Here is a 17424-nt window from a genome sequence, read left to right as displayed (position 1 = left end):
AATAAAGCTAGCCTCAGTAATGCATGATAAATCTCCAGAAAAAAAGATCACAGAACAGCTCACCCCTTAGTAATGCTTCTATTTATAGGCTCCTGCTTTCAAGGAACTTTAGGGGCCATAATGGTAATATGATCTTATGTTTTCTTTGATGACTGACAGCCAAAATGTACAGATATCTAAACCAGAGGCTATCAAATATTTACAATGATTAATGACAAATTAAATATGAATTATTATAGCCATTTGAATGCACGTATTCCTCATGATTCAAAAGGAGTGGATTACATCTCAACATTCACAGCTCAAAAAATAAAGGGAACACTAAAATAACACATCCTAGATCTGAATGAATGAAATATTCTTATTAAATACTTGTTTCTTTACATAGTTGAATGTGCTGACAACAAAATCACACAAAAAGTATCAATGGAAATCAAATTTATCAACCCATGGAGGTCTGGATTTGGAGTCACACTCAAAATTAAAGTGGAAAACCACACTACAGGCTGATCCAACTTTGATGTAATGTCCTTAAAACAAGTCAAAATGAGGCTCAGTAGTGTGTGTGGCCTCCACGTGCCTGTATGACCTCCCTACAACGCCTGGGCATGCTCCTGATGAGGTGGCGGATGGTCTCCTGAGGGATCTCCTCCCAGACCTGGACTAAAGCATCCGCCAACTCCTGGACAGTCTGTGGTGCAACGTGGCGTTGGTGGATGGAGCGAGACATGATGTCCCAGATGTGCTCAATTGGATTCAGGTCTGGGGAATGGGCGGGCCCGTCCATAGCATCAATGCCTTCCTCTTGCAGGAACTGCTGACACACTCCAGCCACATGAGGTCTAGCATTGTCTCGCATTAGGAGGAACCCAGGGCCAACCGCACCAGCATATGGTCTCACAAGGGGTCTGAGGATCTCATCTCGGTACCTAATGGCATTCAGGCTACCTCTGGCGAGCACATGGAGGGCTGTGCGGCCCCCAAATAAATGCCACCCCACACCATGACTGACCCACCGCCAAACCGGTCATGCTGGAGGATGTTGCAGGCAGCAGAACGTTCTCCGCGACGTCTCCAGACTGTCACGTCTGTCACGTGCTCAGTGTGAACCTGCTTTCATCTGTGAAGAGCACAGGGCACCAGTGGCGAATTTCCCAATCTTGGTGTTCTCTGGCAAATGCCAAACGTCCTGCACGGTGTTGGGCTGTAAGCACAACCCCCACCTGTGGATGTCGGGCCCTCATACCACCCTCATGGAGTCAGTTTTTGTCCGTTTGAGCAGTTACGTGCACATTTGTGGCCTGCTGGAGGTCATTTTGCAGGGCTCTGGCAGTGCTCCTCCTACTCCTCCTTGCACAAAGGCGGGGGTAGCGGTCCTGCTGCTGGTAGCGGTCCTGCTGTTGCCCTCCTCCACATCTCCTGATGTACTGGCCTGTCTCCTGGTAGCGCCTCCATGCTCTGGACACTACGCTGACAGACACAGCAAACCTTCTTGCCACAGCTCGCATTGATGTGCCATCCTGGATGAGCTGCACTACCTGAGCCACTTGTGTGGGTTGTAGACTCCGTCTCATGCTACCACTAGAGTGAAAGCACCGCCAGCATTCAAAAGTGACCAAAACATCAGCCAGGAAGCATAGGAACTGAGAAGTGGTCTGTGGTCCCCACCTGCAGAACCACTCCTTTATTGGGGGTGTCTTGCTAATTGCCTATAATTTCCACCTGTTGTCTATTCCATTTGCACAACAGCATGTGAAATTTGTCAATCAATGTTGCTTCCTAAGTGGACAGTTTGATTTCACAGAAGTGTGATTGACTTGGAGTTACATTGTGTTGTTTAAGTATTCCCTTTATTTTTTTGAGCGGTGTATATGGGGTGGCAGGTAGCCTAGTGGTTAGAGCGTTGGACTAGTAACCGAAAGGTTGCTAGATGGAATTCCTGAGCTGACAAGGTAAAAATCTGTCGTTCTGCCTTGGACAAGGCAGTTAACCCACTGTTCCCAATGTAAATAAGAATTTGTTTTTCACTGACTTGCCTAGTTAAATAAAAAACAGTACTGCCATCAGGCTTTTGAAGTCACATAAGCAGACTAGTCTAATCAAATAAATAATACTTCAGGGGGAGATGACTCATGACATTGAATAAAAGTTGGTGTTGAAGTGAATCATCTTCTGGCAGGTGTATGGTTCCATCTGGATGAAGAGAAAGTACAGCTTCCAGGTCCTGCACTTAAGTCTCCCCAGATGGGCCAAGTGAGCAGGACTGCTGGGTGAGAGGTTAGGCTCCATTAATCAGACTCCTGCTTCCTAGCAGTCTTAAGGATTGTGGGTTTATGAGACGGCTGGTGATGAAGAGTAGTCTTTGTGGCCCGTGGTGCACCATCATCCCATGATAAATGTACCAGTTGCATGTGCAAAGACATGCCTGCTGAACTCACAAACATGTACCATCAAAAGAAGTTCAGGCATTTAGCCTTTAAAGGCATAACTTTGGTTGTGTAATTCATTAAATGCTGCCCTCTTGTGGTAAAATTGTACATTATGACTGAACGCTTCAATACAGTAGCACTTCATCATTAAACCATCAATACATTCATTTAGCCTCTAAATGCCAAACAAAGGTTTCTCATTGATTGCATGTGGAGGCCCAGTGTTAGATCACGTCTCCACCAATCCCCCCCCCTACTGCAAGTCAGAGCTGGGAGGAAGCCTGGAGAGCACAGCACTCTTTACACCACTGCACCAGGTTGCCTAGGAACCAGAGCCTCTCCATCCAATTATATAGACCACATTTAATAAGGTAACAATGATTCTACGCTTAAGTGTTGATATAATTCAAATTACTTTGAAATACTAAGGAAAGGTTTATTCAATTAAAACAAATAAATTATTTAGCCATTTATGCAATAAGGCATTTTACTTTCTCCAGGGATTTTTCTAACCACACAAAAATATAATTGCAACAATTTAAAAGATATTACAGAGGATGCTCTTATGTAATAAGTCAATTGAAATAAATTCATTAAGCCCTAATCTATGATTTTCACATGCCCAGGTTGAGGCATGGCCATGGGCCCACCCACTTGGGAGCCAAATCTAGCCAATCAGAATGAGTTTCTACCCACAAGGGTTTTAGTAGACAGAAATACTCATCAGCACCCGCCCCAGACAATACCACATGTTATGCAGCCAGATGTCAAATTCCTGGGCTTGTGTGCTTACATGTGGCCTGAGGTTGAGGCCAGTTGGTTGTACTGCCAAACCATGGTAGAGAAATTAACATTAAATTCTCACAACAGCTCTATTTAACATTCCTGCAGTAAGCATGCCAGTTGTACACTCCCTCAAGTTGAGACATCTGTAGCATTGTACTGACAAAACTGCACATTTATTGGGTCCTTCTGTCTCCAGCACAAGGTGCACCTGTGTAATCATGTTTAATCAGCTTCTTGATAGGTCGCACTTTTCAGGTGGATGGATTGTCTTGCAAATGAGAAATGATAACAGGGATGTAAAAAAAAAAAAAAAGTGCACACAAAATTGAGAAATAAGCATTTTGTGCCTATTGAACATTTCTGAGATCTATTTCAGCTCATGAATCAAGAAACCAACACTTTAGAGGTTTATATTTTTCACTATAAGTACTATAGCCACCCTTTATAGAACTCATCCTCTAAAACAAAAACACAGCAGACAAGATCCTTCCAAATGGATCTTTATTTGTGAAAATGACTTATGCCACCAGAGCAGAAGCAGTAGAGGATTCGCTGTGGATCAAAAGGGAAAAGGAATTAGTAATGTAAAGGTCTGTAATCAACTAATACGTTGAGCACCAATTTTAACAACTAACAATAGAAGCAGTCGTATGGTTGATGATCAACCAGTGAACATTTGTTAGTATATACTCTCAGCCTGCTCAAGACAGCTAATTATCCAGTTTAGGTAATGCCTATGGCAATTGGTAAGAATTAACTAGAACCACTGAGTGGCAGGGAGATAGATGTATGAAGGGGACTGGCAGGTTGGCACAGAACAGCCACTCTGCTAATTTACCTCCAAGGTTTATCTAGCACATAAGAAATATCTCATCTCTTAGAAGGGAAGAACAAGACAATGAAGTGTGCCATTTAGTGAACAAACTGAAAATATTAATATAGTAGGTACTATGCCTTCATGCTGGCTTGCTCTCCCTAAAGTCAATAAAGCAGTGAAGAGGTACTACGTACTACTTCCAGTTGGGAGCAAGAACTCTCTTGGTCTTGTAGTAACGGGCCAATCTGTGGATTCTGCTTTCAGTGAGAATCAGACGGAACTTGGCATCCTTGTCCTGAAAGAAAAAAATAAGCTATAGTTAAACAGCCCTTCGACATAGTCAAAAATCTCAAAATCGGTCAATGGCAAATGCAGGTATTACAATTTTCAGTTAACTTGTGCACTACATGGTTTGCCTCCCCAGTCATGGCCCAGGGGCTCTGGGAAGACGTAGGAATATGCAGGACGCCGTCCCCACCAGCCCAAAGGCTGGGAACAGGCTTGCTGTACAATGTTGTGGAACGGGACTGTACATCATGGCACTGTATAGTGCTACGCTCCCATAAGCCACTTGGACAGAGCCATGCAAGAGCAACCTCACCGGATATCCACATTGAACATCAATCAATCAATCAATAAATTTTTACGGCAAGGCACAATTTAGTTGGATTTTCAAACATTAAGTTTTGCTTGAGATGCTGGTGGTTTAACTTAAGGTATAGGGGGCAGCATTTTTACTTTTGGATAAATAGCGTGCCCAATTTCAACTTCCTGCTACTCATGCCAGGAATATAAAATATGCATATTATTAGTAGATTTGGATAGAAAACACTGAAGTTTCTAAAACTGTTTGAATCATGTCTGTGAGTATAACAGAACTTATGTAGCAGGCAAAACCCAGAGGACTAACCATTCAGAATTTTTTTTTTTTGGTCTCTGTTCACTGAGTTTTCATTGGCAAATTATATTTCTTAGGAACCTGTTTTCAGTTCCTACTGCTTCCACTGGATGTCACCAGTCTTTGGAATTTGGTTGAGGCTTCATTTGTGCAATGAAGTAGGCCATCTAGGAACTGGGTAACACTGTTGAGAGTGCGCAAGACGTGAAAAGTAGCATGGTTTGTTGTCTTCCTGTATTGAACACAGATAGACCCATCAAAATTTTATTGATTATTAACGTTTAAAAATACCCAAAGTGTATTACAAAAGTAGTTTGAAATATTTTGGCAAAGTTTAGGCAACTTTTGAAATATTTTGTAGTGACGTTGCATTTTTTGGAAGCTGTTTTTTTTCTGGATCAAACGTGTCAAATAAATGGACATTTGGATATATATGGACGGAATTAATTGAACAAAAGGACCAATTGTGATGTTTATGGGACATATTGGAGTGCCAACAAAAGAAGCTCGTCAAAGGTAATGCATGTTTTATTTTTAATTTCTGCGTTTTGTGTAGCACCTACAGGGTTGAAATATGCTACCCTCTGTTTACTATTGGGCTATCATCAGATAATAGCTTCTTATGCTTTCGTCGAAAAGCCTTCTGACATGTTGGCTGGATTCACAACGAGTGTAGCTTTAATTGAGTATCTTACATGTGATTCAATGAAAGTTTTTTGCCCAAGTGGGACGCAACTGTCCCCAATATCATAAGAAGTTAACAGTCTCTTCCCTCCCTGGAAGTTAACTGGAGACAAACATCTAGAGGCCATTACCTTTCTGTTCCTCTCCAGATGCTTCCTTATAGCAACAGCCTTCTTGATGAGGTGGTACAGATCCTCAGGCAGGTCAGGGGCCAGGCCCTTGGACTTGAGGATCCTCAGGATCTTGTTTCCAGTGACGAAGCGCACCTGGGCAACACCATGAGAGTCCCTAAGGATCACACCTGGAGAGAGAACAGTAGTATCAGCCTTTTCTAACTTACGTCTCCTGGTAGCTTCCCCTCTGTGGTTTGTACTTTGTGTAGGGGTCAGCCAAACTCGAAATGATTTGGTTGTAGAAAAATACAGAATACTTTCTATTTTTGTTCTAAGCGGATGGAGAGGAAAAGAATGTGAGTAACAATATGCATAGGACTAAGACTGGGTAAATAATCTGGAATGATAATGTTGAACCTTGAATTCACTTTCAATGGCACAGCAGCTTCAGGGAAAGGCGACAAGGTACATGTTGATTTTAGCACACCTGACAAAATCATACCATTCATTTGATATGGCCTTTGGGTTAGGGTGCATAAGTCATTGTCTTCTCAGTTCATAATGTGGAAATCTTATGGAAAGCGCTGGACAGCATACAAATTAACAAGGTACTTACCAATCTGAGAGGGAGAAAGACCCTTCTTGGCGAGCTTGAAGATCTGCTCTTTGACGTCATCAGATGTAACCTTCAGCCACTGTAGAACAACATTTCAGAGGTTGAGAGACTGATGATGTCCCCTTTGTCCACTGAGCCTTCTATTCACAGGAGTGATCATTTGTAGTTTAAGTTTGGTATTTAGCTAAGACTCTGCAATATGACATGTGCATTCCAGTGAAAGTTGTATCAATGATGATATAATGGCAAACCATGTAGTCACATTACTAGGTTGACCAGATTCATTAACATATCTTACAAACAGATAGCAAGACGCCAGTTGACCATCTAAAAGTTTAATGACCAACTACATACTTACGGTGGGCACACTGCGCCTGTAGGGAAGTGCAGACTGGGACAGGCCCTTGCTGAAACAGAATGAAAGTAGCTCTAAGTCAGTAGCTATTTAAATCATGACAAATAGTGCATTTCAACTAGCTAGCTAGTTATTTAGCTAGTGTAGTACTTTTCAACTAGCTAGCTAGTTAGCTGTGTAACTAGCTACACTACGTACACACACAAAAGTATGTGGACATGCCCTTCAAATTAGTGGATTTGGCCTTTTTATAAAGCACCCCTCCATTGGACAAAAGCCATAGGAAAGCATTATCTCAAGTGATGACTCACTCTTCACAACCTGGCAGTCTGATGGACAAATCTGGGTTTGGCAGATGCCTGGGGACTGCTACCTGTCCAAATGCATTGTACAGGAGGAGGAAGAGGAATAATGGTCTCTGGTTATAGCTAGGCCCCTTATTTCCCTTCAATGGAACTCTTAATGCTACAGCATTGTGGCTGTATCACAACTGGCCGTGATTGGGAGTCCCATAGGGCAGCGCACAATTGGCCCAGCGTCTGGGTTTGGCCGGTGTAGGCCAAACAACAATTTGTTCTAAACTGACTAGCCAGGTTTAAAAAAGGGGTAAATAAATTACAAAAATGTAAAACAGTTTGGGAAGGCCCTTCCTTCACTGTTACAGCATGACAATGCTGCCTTGCACAAAGCGAGGTCCATACAGAAATGGTTTGTTGAGGTGTGTAGAAGAAATTGGCTGGCTTGCCTGCACAGAGACCTGACCGCAACTCCATCGAACACCTTTGGGATGAATTGGAACGCCGACTGCGAGCCAGGGCTAATAGTCCAACATCAGTCCCCGACCTCACTAATGCTCTTGTGGCTGAATGAAAGCAAGTCACCGCAGCAATGTTCCGACATTTAGTGGAAAGCCTTCCCAGAAAAGTATGCTGTTATAGCAAAGAGGACCAACTTCACATTAATGACCATGGTTTTGTTATGAGATGTTCAACGACCAAGTGTCCACATACTTTGTTATGTAGTGTAACCTACCTAGCATTAGGTAGAAGCTATGACTAACTAGCCAACACTACGCTAACATTAGCACTGGAATGGGCAAATAATCTTCTGGTTTAGACCGATTCATGGAAGACTAAATACAAACTTGATCGAGGGGATGCATTGTTACTGTTGCAATGTGCGCGCATATGCGACTAAAAACCCATATAATTATTTTAATGACTAAGCAGTCGGCTTTCATGGCAGGAGTGTGTGCGCGGCCATCATGTCACTGTGCTGGTTGCGGCATAACGCTAGTTGTTAACTAGCTATAAATCATTATAGTGGACATTTAAACAAATGTGTCCACATAAAAAAATATGTTGGAGCTGACGAGGTAATGTAAAAAGGTCCAGCTACTGATAACAAAAACCAATATTCTTATTATTTCCGAATGAAACACATGCTTACCCAGGAGCGTGCATACGACCCATGATGGCGTTCTAAGCGAAAAGAAAGAGGGAGAAAATGTGCGGCTTTTCGGAAGTAAAACGTTGAATCGGAAGTGACGTGTCCTGAAGAAAGATAATTTATTGTATGTGTGATCTTTTTACAGTCTATCTATGGTAGGACTCATTTACATTGTGTTTCATATCGACCATGGCATGGGTGACTTTTTTGTTATGAAACGTAAAATAGCATCAGATGGTTTAAATCAGGGCTGCACATCCCTCTTCCTAGAGATCTACCATCTTGTGGGTTTTCAGTCCTACCCTAAAACACACCTTATTATTTTAATTACCTGTTCAACAAGACCTTAACTAGCTGAATCAGATACGCTACATTTGGGTTGGACGAAAACCTACAAGACTATAGATCTCCAGGAAGACGGTTGGGCAGCCCTGGTTTAGATCCTTTCTATCATTGCCAAGCCTATCAGCAGACCTTTTTAACATGCATCTTCTCTCTGGGGAGGTTCCCATTGCGTGGAAGGCAGCCACGGTGCATCCTTTATTTAAAGGTGGAGATCAATCTGATCCTTTCTGTTATAGGCTAATTTTATTTTGCCCTGTTTATCAAAAGTTTTGGAAAAACTTGTCATAATCAACTGACTGACTTTCTTGACGTCTATAGTATTCTCTCTGGTATGCAATCTGGTTTCTCTCAGGTTATGGATGTGTCACTGCAACCTTAAAGGTCCAATATTATGTCACCATTGCCCTTGATTCTAAGCAATGTTGTGCTGCGATTTTTATTGACTTGGCCAAATCTTTTGATACAGTAGACCATTCCATTCTTGTGGGCCGGCTAAGTAGGATTGGTGTCTCTGATGAGACTTTGGCCTGGTTTGCTAACTACCACTCTCAAATAGTGCAGTATATAAAGTCAGAACATTTGCTGTATCAGCCACTGCCTGTCACCAAGGGAGTACCCCAAAGGCTCAATCCTAGGCCTCACGCTCTTCTCAATGTACATCCACAACATAGCTCAGGCAGTAGGAAGCTTTCTAATCCATTTATATGCAGATGATACAGTCTTATACTCAGCTGGCCCCTCTCCGGATGTTGTGTTAAACACTCTACAACAACGCTTTCTTAGCGTCTAACAAGCTTTCTCTGCCCTGAACCTTATTCTGAACACCTCTAAAACTAAGGTCATGTGGTTTGGTAAGAAGAATACCCTTCTCTCCACTTTTGTGATTACTACCTCTGAGGGTTTAGAGCTTGAGGTTGTCACCTCATATAAGTACTTGGGAGTATGGCTAGACAGTACACTGTCCTTCTCTCAGCACATATCAAAGCTGCAGGCTAAGGTTAAATCTAGACTTGGTTTCCTCAATCATAATCGCTCCTCTTTCACCACAGCTGCCAAACTAACCCTGATTCAGAAGACCATCCAACCCATGCTAGATTACGGAGATGTAATTTATAGATCGGCAGGTAAGGGCCCTCTCGAGCGGCTAGATGTTCTTTACCATTCGGCCATCGGATTTGCCAACTTATAGGACACATTACTGCACTCTATACTCTTCTGTAAACTGGTCATCTCTGGATACCCGTCGCAAGACCCTCTGATTGATGCTTATTTATAAAACCCTCTTAGGCCTAACTCCTCCCATCTGAGATACCTACTACAGCCATCATCCTCCACATACAACACCCGTTCTGCCAGTCAAATTCTGTTAAAGGTCCCCAAAGCACACACATCCCTGGGTCACTCCTCTTTTCAGTTCACTGCAGCTAGCGACTGGAACAAGCTGCAAAAAACACTCAAACTGGACGGTTTTATCTCCATCTCTTCATTCAAAGACTCAATCATGGACACTCTTACTGACAGTTGTGGCTGGTTCACATGATGTATTGTTATCTCTATCGTATTGCCTTTGTGCTGTTGTCTGTGCCCAATAATGTTTGTACCACATATTGTGCTGCAACCATGTTGTGTTGCTAAAAAGGCTGTGTTGTCATGTGTTGCTGCCATACTATATTGTTGTCTAGGTCTCTCTTTATGTAGTGTTGTGGTGTCTCTCTTGTCATGATGTGTGTTTTGTCCTATATTTTTAATCCCAGCCCCAGTCCCCACAGTAGGCCTTTTGCCTTTTGGTAGGACCGTCATTGTAAATAAGAATTTGTTCTTATGTAGCCTGGAGAAAGTAAACCCAGCACAGGACACAAACTAATTAGGGGTTGTTTATTCTGTCGAAGCTTACATTTAAAATAGGATCATGTAGAAGGGATATCACTGCAAGGTGAAGTCACCATAAAGTAAAGTTCAGTCCATACCACAATCAAGTGAAATAAATATGTTAGTAAAGTGCATAAAAACAATCTGAGTACAATAAGTACAAAGTGAAATGCATAAACGGTAGTGGCTCTGCTTTTAGCACACTGTCCATATGATACCCTAACCTCACATGGAACAGTAGATCCTCATCTCACCCATACAGTAGCTTCAAATAATGTTATCATCAACCACAACATGGTTCTGAGAGCACTGGTATTCAGCTAGCAAGAAGCTAACCTTGGACCCACAATGGATTTCAACAGCTCTCCAGTATAATTGCTTGCTCTCACTCTTACACACTGCGCATGAGCAATCACATTACGCTTGCACACTATTTATGGATCTCTTAAAGGGACAGTGCCATCTAGTGAATATAAATTAATACAGCTATGAGCTTTTACCACCTGGCTACACTTAACTGACTTGCCTAGTTAAATTAAGGTTAAATTAAATAAAATAAAAATTGTGTGAGTGTGTGTGTGTGTGTGTGTTTATTTTTCTTCTGTGGTTGTTAATGTGACATGTTTGGTTTTCAAGTAAACTACCCCAGCGGTAGTCCCTATAAAATGAAGACTATTGTAATAGTTAGTAAAGCTTGTAATCTATGTTTTTTTGCTACTTTCCATATCATTGAACCAGTTATAGTCTGACACTTGACCATGGACTGAATATCTGACCTAATCTTCTGACTAATTTGGAGCACTATGTAAGGAAACCCCTAAACGTATCATACATGTGAAATAGACACAGATCCTGACATGTAAAATATTTGGATTTTATTAAAATGTTCTGTTTTAGGACATCAATCATTTCCTGAGCATTTTAAAGAAATCCCAATAGGGAAAATAGCATCTTCAGAATCCTCCTGTAAAAGGAACAGAAAACATACCATTTACAAGAGAGAATTAAAACACATTTTAACCTTTGTGACTTTGATTGTGCAGAGTGACCATTTTACCTGCTCATGCTCTTCCACCTTAGTCTTTTTTGTAGTAACAGCCTTCTTCTTCCCCAGGCAACAAAGACATCTCAGTCTTCTCCAGAAGGAGGCCTTCTTCTTGGAGGAGTCTTTACTAGCCACTTTTTTCACCTCAGCCATTATTTCCATGGGAGTCTCCTCATGCATGGCCTGGCTGATCAGGTGGACCACCTTAGTCTCATCTTCCTCATGGATACTGGTCAGGGTCTGTTCAGAGCACCCTGACCTCAGCGACAGGGAAGACATTGCCCGACTCTTCGATCTCTTCCTTGGCACGGTGGGAGAGGGATACTTCTCCAGCGGAGGCATTCCTTCTTGTCGGATCAGTTCCTCACAGCGTGGGTAGATTGCAAAAGGCCATGACTTATCCACATACTGTGAGGACAAATGGCTAGTAATGCTTCTCTCATTAGAGTCATGTTCCTTGGAGCCCCAAGCGGTGGAGTTGGGAAACAGAAGTCAGCTGCATTCCCAAGGAGGTTCTGGATGCCATGATCTGGCTCATGGAGATCCCAGTGAGTTTGCTGACCTCCTGAACCACTCAAGACATTTCCTCTATAGGAGGGAAAATTGATGAACGAGATGGACTTGATCCATGACAGTTTATTCACCTAGGTGAAAATGGCTCCCGGCTGTTGTCATCAACAGAAGCTTATTTTTTCTAAATATAGATAGATCGATCCATTGATCACTCAAGCAAAAAACGTTATTATTGCTCCAAATCCCTCTTGCTCTGAAAATAATTGCAACAAAAGAAATATCACAACATTCACTAATCTAAATTTCACTATAATACAGCACTGGTAATCATTGAATTTGGCAATCTTTCCAATTTGCCATGATGGTGGCACTATGTGGCCAAAGCTTGAACCCCAGCTGCTTGCAGCTATATATTAATTTGAAGTTGACTGATGGCTAATCTTGATCCACAACATCTGCCCTCATAATGATGAAGATGATGTCATAAACCTAGAAATAGAAGGATTCTAATTCTAATGACTCATTCTAATTCTGTAATTTGTGCGAGACGAGTTAGCGGAGCCCCTGGTGGGGCTATGGTTGGGCTGAGGGCTCCGGCTCGAAATGGGCAACAGCCATCAACCATTATTATGGGAAGCTCCATGGTTGGATTGGTGGAAGTCTGAAATACCCGTACACTTTGTTTTCCTGGAGCTAGGGTATTGGAGTTATTAGAAGTCATGCCCACCATCAAGAAACAGATTCCTGCTCTGAAAACAGTTGTGTTGTATATTGGGTCTAATGATATTATATGTGTGAAATCTGTAAAGTTAAAAGACAATTTCTTAAAGCTCTTGGAGAATGCTCATTAATTAGCAGAACATATAATTGTCTCGGGCCCAATTCAATCTCCTTATCGTTGTAGGACTGATTGTTTTAGCCATCTTTGGTCTCTCCACCAGTGGTTAATGCGTCTGACCAAGGACGCATGTCCTTCGTCAACAATTTTCACTCCTTCTGGAATAAGCCTGGCTACTTTGTGGAAGATGGAATTCACCCAGGTGAAAATGGCTCCCGGCTGTTGTCATCAAATATTGGGAAGGGTCTTGGTCAACTAAATTGATGTGAGGACAATATTAGCATTACATGTAAGTCAGATTTGACCATCTCCTCTTTGGTCACTGTGAGAGTTCCACATGTTGTATCTGTATCCGACAGAACTCAGGCCTTCTTAACAGATGGGCTTAAATCTGAATTTCTTGAGATTTAAAAAGGTGTTCCTCAGGGTTTGATTTTGGGTCCATTGTCGTTCACATTGTATATTAATGACATAGGAAACACTGTTAATACTTGTAACATTCATCTCTATGCAGATGACACAGTTTTGTATTCCTTTGTCACCTCGGTGCTGCAGGCCATTCGTGAACTTCAGCATGACTTCGATTCAATTCAAAAATCACTTACAGATCTTAAATTAGTGTTAAGTACAAGTAAAACCAAGCTCATTATTATTCTGTTTATATTGTAATGTATACAGGGCTCTCTTGTAAAATAAATGTTTAATCTCATTGTGACTCCTTGTTTAAATAAACGTAAAATAAAAAATAAAAAAATGATATGGTCATAATGATGATAGTTTATTAATTAAATAGCCCAGAGCCATTTTTTTTATATCCCTCTTAGTGAGTATTTTTTCTTCCTCCAAGATATATATCTATCTGACTGGTGTGCCATGTCAATAAGCTGATTAAACAGCATTCTCATTGTGTTTGGGACAATAAAGGGCCACTCTAAAAAGTGCAGTTTTGTCACACAACACAATGCCACAGATGTCTCAAGTTTTGAAGGAGCGTGCAATCAGTGGTGGAAAAAGTACTCAATTGTCCTAGTTGAGTAAAAGTAAAGATACCTTAATAGAAATCGACTCAATTAAAGGTGAAAGTCACCCAGTAAAATACTCCTTGAGTAAAAGTCTAAAAGTATTTGGTTTTAAATAGAATCATAAAAACACGGGACGAGATGTTAAAAACTGTCCATTGTGCCAATAGATGGAATGCACTCACATGAGATTTGCCATGATGTTGACAGAGTGGCATGGGAGGTTTATTTCTTAGACTGGGTTAAGATGTTAATTATGGGACACATCCTCAGTAGTGTGCCTTCGAATCAGTGGGTGTTTTGGCCTTTAATCACTAAACACCCTCATCAAAGGTGGCCAGCTAAAGGGTGATCAAGCCTTAGCTTGTGTCCCATGCCCAATTAAGATGTCCCACGGGACTATGCAAGGCAGGGGCGTCCTCTTCCCTGAGCCAGCCCTACAGCTGACCGCATACCTCATATGCCCTCCTCAAGTTGGAGGGATCTGAATTGGGTTCTCAGGTGGGGTTGGGGGTGTCATGAAGTTATAGCCCAGCAAGGGTCCTTCCGTTTGATCCAGATCCACTGGCTGCCTCTTTCAGCTGCTTGAGAAACTGCTCTGACGGTCTGCTGCAGAGCCTGTCCATGGATACCAAGTTATTTCAGCAACCTGATGGTGGAAGAACCAATGAATCCTCTGCATCCCACTTCAAATGGCCAGACTTTTGCATTCCAGCCATGCTGAGTTGCGTCTGCTGCCAACTCTGTGTAACGCAGTTTCTTACGCTCATAGGCCTCTTCAACAGAGTTTTCCCACGGGACTGTGAGCTCTATGATGTACACAGCCTTTCATGAAGGGGACCAGAGTACCATGTCTGGCCTAAGGTTGGTAGAAGCAATCTCAGGTGGAACAATGAGTTGCTGGCCAATATCGACAAACATCTTCCAGTCCCGGGCCATGGCTAAGTGTCCAGTTTCTGGCTTTGTAGGAGGATGCTTGGGCCTTTTCTGCCCTCCCGGATGAATGTTGTTGTTTTGATGGGATTGCTTGTTTTTAGAGGTAATGAATTGGTTACACTCCTCTTGGTCTCAAGTGCTACAGCCAGGCTCTTGAGGACCTGATTGTGCCTCCAGGTGTAGCGGCCTTGTGAGAGGCTGGTTTTGCAACCTGTCATTATATGCCTGAGAGTCGCTGGAGCTGGGCAGAGGGGGCAGGTCGAGTCCTCGCCATACCATTGATGTAGGTTTTTTGGTGATGGAAGCACATCATAAACAGCTCTTATGATGAAGCTGATGTTGCTTGCCTCCATTTGCCAAAGCTCACTCCAGTTGATCTTTCTCCTCTCCAGGCCTTCCCACCGGAGGCTTTCGTTGTACCATCTACCCAGGCTCTTGACGGGTTGCTCAGACACCGTTGGTATCAGGTCATCTCCAATGCAGAACCTCACATCTTTAAGCTGTCCCTTGACTATGGAGATGCTTCGAGATTTGCTTGGCTTGATTTTCATCTGGGCCCACTTGATGTTATCCTGCAGTTTTGCAAGTAGCCGCCTGGTGCATGCTGCAGTGGTGGTCAGTGTAGTCATGTCATCCATGTATGCTCGGATAGGTGGGAGACGGAGCCCTTCCTTAGTTCTCTCACCGCCGACCACCCATCTCGATGCCCTGATGATGACTTCCATGGCCATAGTGAAGGCCAGAGGTGAAATTGTACAGGCTGCCATTATGCCTACTTCCAAGCGCTGCCATGTTGTTGTGAAGTCAGGTGTTGTGAAACACAATTGCAGGTCTTGGAAATAGGCCTTTACCAGTGTAGTGATGGGTTCTGGTACGTGGAAAATGTTGAAGGATTCCCAGAGGAGTTCATGGGGAACTGAGCCAAAGGCATTGGCCAGGTTGAGGAAGATGACATAGAGGTCTCTCTTGTCCTTCTTAGCTGTTTGGATCTGGTGCCAAATCATACTAGTATGTTCCAGGCAACCAGAGAAACCAGGAATGCCTGCTTTCTGTACAGACGTATCAATGTACTTGTACCTTTCCAGATAAGTGGACAGCCTCTGTGCTATTATACTGAAAATGATCTTCCCTTCGACGATGTGAAGGGAGATTGGTCGGAATTGACTGATGTTTGTCGCATCCTTCTCTTTCGGGATTAGCACACCACCAGCCCTTCGCCATGCCTTTGGTATTATTTCCGTCTGCCACACTATCCTCATGAGCCTCCAAAGAAAGTGTAGAACATCCAGGGCGTTCTTGTAGAGCTTGTATGGTACTCCATTAGGCCCAGGAGCCGAGGCCGCTCTTGCTCTTCGGACAACGTTCTCTACTTCCCTCCATTTTGGAGGGTCAGTGTCCAGATTGAATTCTGGTGGTTGAATAGGTGGGATGTCATGTGGGATGATTATTTGCTCATGCCTTTTCATGTCCTGGTGGACCTTTTCCAGATGTTTTTCCAGTTCTGGCTTTGGAGTTTTTAGGATTCCTTACTTTTCCTTTGCGAAGAAAGTTTTTTTTATAGAACCGTGTTCTTGAGTGTTCCTTTAAAGGTGAAAGTCACCCAGTAAAATACTCCTTGAGTAAAAGTCTAAAAGTATTTGGTTTTAAATATACTTAAGTATCAAAAGTAAATGGAATTGCTAAAATGTTCCATAAACCATTTAAAATTCCTTATATTAAGCAAACCAGGCGGCACAATTGTTGTTGTTTTTTACGGATAGCCAGGGGCACACTACAACACTCAGATATAATTTACAAACAAAGCATTTGTGAGTCAGCCAGATCAGAGGCAGTAGGGATGACCAGGGATGTTCTCTTGATAAGTGTGTGAATTGGACCATTTTCCTGTCAAAATGTAACGAGTACTTTTGGGTGTCAGGGAAAATGTATGGAGTAAAAAGTACATTATTTTCTTTAGGAATGTAGTGAAGTAAAAGTAAAAGTTGTCAAAAATATAAATAGTAAAGTAAAGTACAGATACCCCAAAAAACTTCTTAAGCAGTACTTTAAAGTATTTTTACTGAAGTACTTTACACCACTGCGTGCAATTGGCATGCTGACTGCAGGAATGTCCACCAGAGCTGTTGCCAGTGAATTGAATGTTAATTTCTTTACCATAAGCCGCCTCCAATGTCGTTTGAGAGAATTTGGCAGTACGTCCAACCAGCCTCACAGCCGCAGACCACGTGTAACCACGCCAGCCCAGGACCTCCATATCTGGCTTCTTCACCTGCAGGACAGTCTGAGACCAGCCAACCGGACAGCTGATGAAACTGAGGAGTATTTCTGTTTATAATAAAGCCGTTTTGCGGGGAAAAACTCATTCTGATTGTCTGGGCCTGAATCCCCCGTAGGTGGGCCTGGCTCCCAAGTGGCTGGGCCAATTCCCTCCCATGCCCACACATGACTGCGCCCCTGCCCAGTCATGTGAAATCCATAGATTAGGGCCTAATTTATTTATTTCAATTGACTGATTTCCTTATATGAACTGTAACTCAGTAAAATCCTTGACATTGTTGCATGTTCATATTTTTGTTCAGTATATTTAGAAAATCACATACATGTCTTGCTGGCATAGCCAATATTTCTAGCTCAATAATGTTCACTCATACAACAACCCTGCAGAAAGCTGCTCATCAATTTTCTCAATAGTCCAAGCAATCACATTAAACC

At 42.5% G+C, this 17424-nt stretch overlaps 1 protein-coding gene and 3 non-coding genes across 4 annotated transcripts; all 4 read right to left on the bottom strand.

Annotated features, from left to right (window-relative positions):
- Positions 1-3699: 3699 nt before the first annotated feature.
- On the bottom strand, positions 3700-8261 carry LOC110506672 (40S ribosomal protein S13). The gene is made up of 6 exons (XM_021586465.2): positions 8148-8261; positions 6702-6750; positions 6344-6422; positions 5746-5915; positions 4227-4327; positions 3700-3767 (listed from the first exon to the last, which is right to left on the bottom strand). The coding sequence occupies exons 1-6, from the start codon at positions 8168-8170 to the stop codon at positions 3734-3736; spliced, it is 456 nt and encodes a 151-aa protein (XP_021442140.1). The 5' UTR covers positions 8171-8261; the 3' UTR covers positions 3700-3733.
- Positions 3999-4126, bottom strand: LOC118944584. The gene has a single exon (XR_005039936.1). It is a non-coding gene; the product is annotated as a small nucleolar RNA SNORA19 (small nucleolar RNA).
- Positions 4427-4649, bottom strand: LOC118944571. Its single transcript, XR_005039923.1, has one exon. It is a non-coding gene; the product is annotated as a small nucleolar RNA SNORA73 family (small nucleolar RNA).
- LOC118944577 lies at positions 6134-6265 on the bottom strand. Its single transcript, XR_005039929.1, has one exon. It is a non-coding gene; the product is annotated as a small nucleolar RNA SNORA68 (small nucleolar RNA).
- Positions 8262-17424: the final 9163 nt, after the last annotated feature.

Source organism: Oncorhynchus mykiss, chromosome 26 (genome assembly GCF_013265735.2).
Source record: "Oncorhynchus mykiss isolate Arlee chromosome 26, USDA_OmykA_1.1, whole genome shotgun sequence".
In the NCBI taxonomy this organism is placed as follows: Eukaryota; Metazoa; Chordata; class Actinopteri; order Salmoniformes; family Salmonidae; genus Oncorhynchus; species Oncorhynchus mykiss.
The sequence above is the reverse complement of the archived record's forward strand: the minus strand, read 5'-3'. Positions and strand labels throughout refer to the sequence as shown.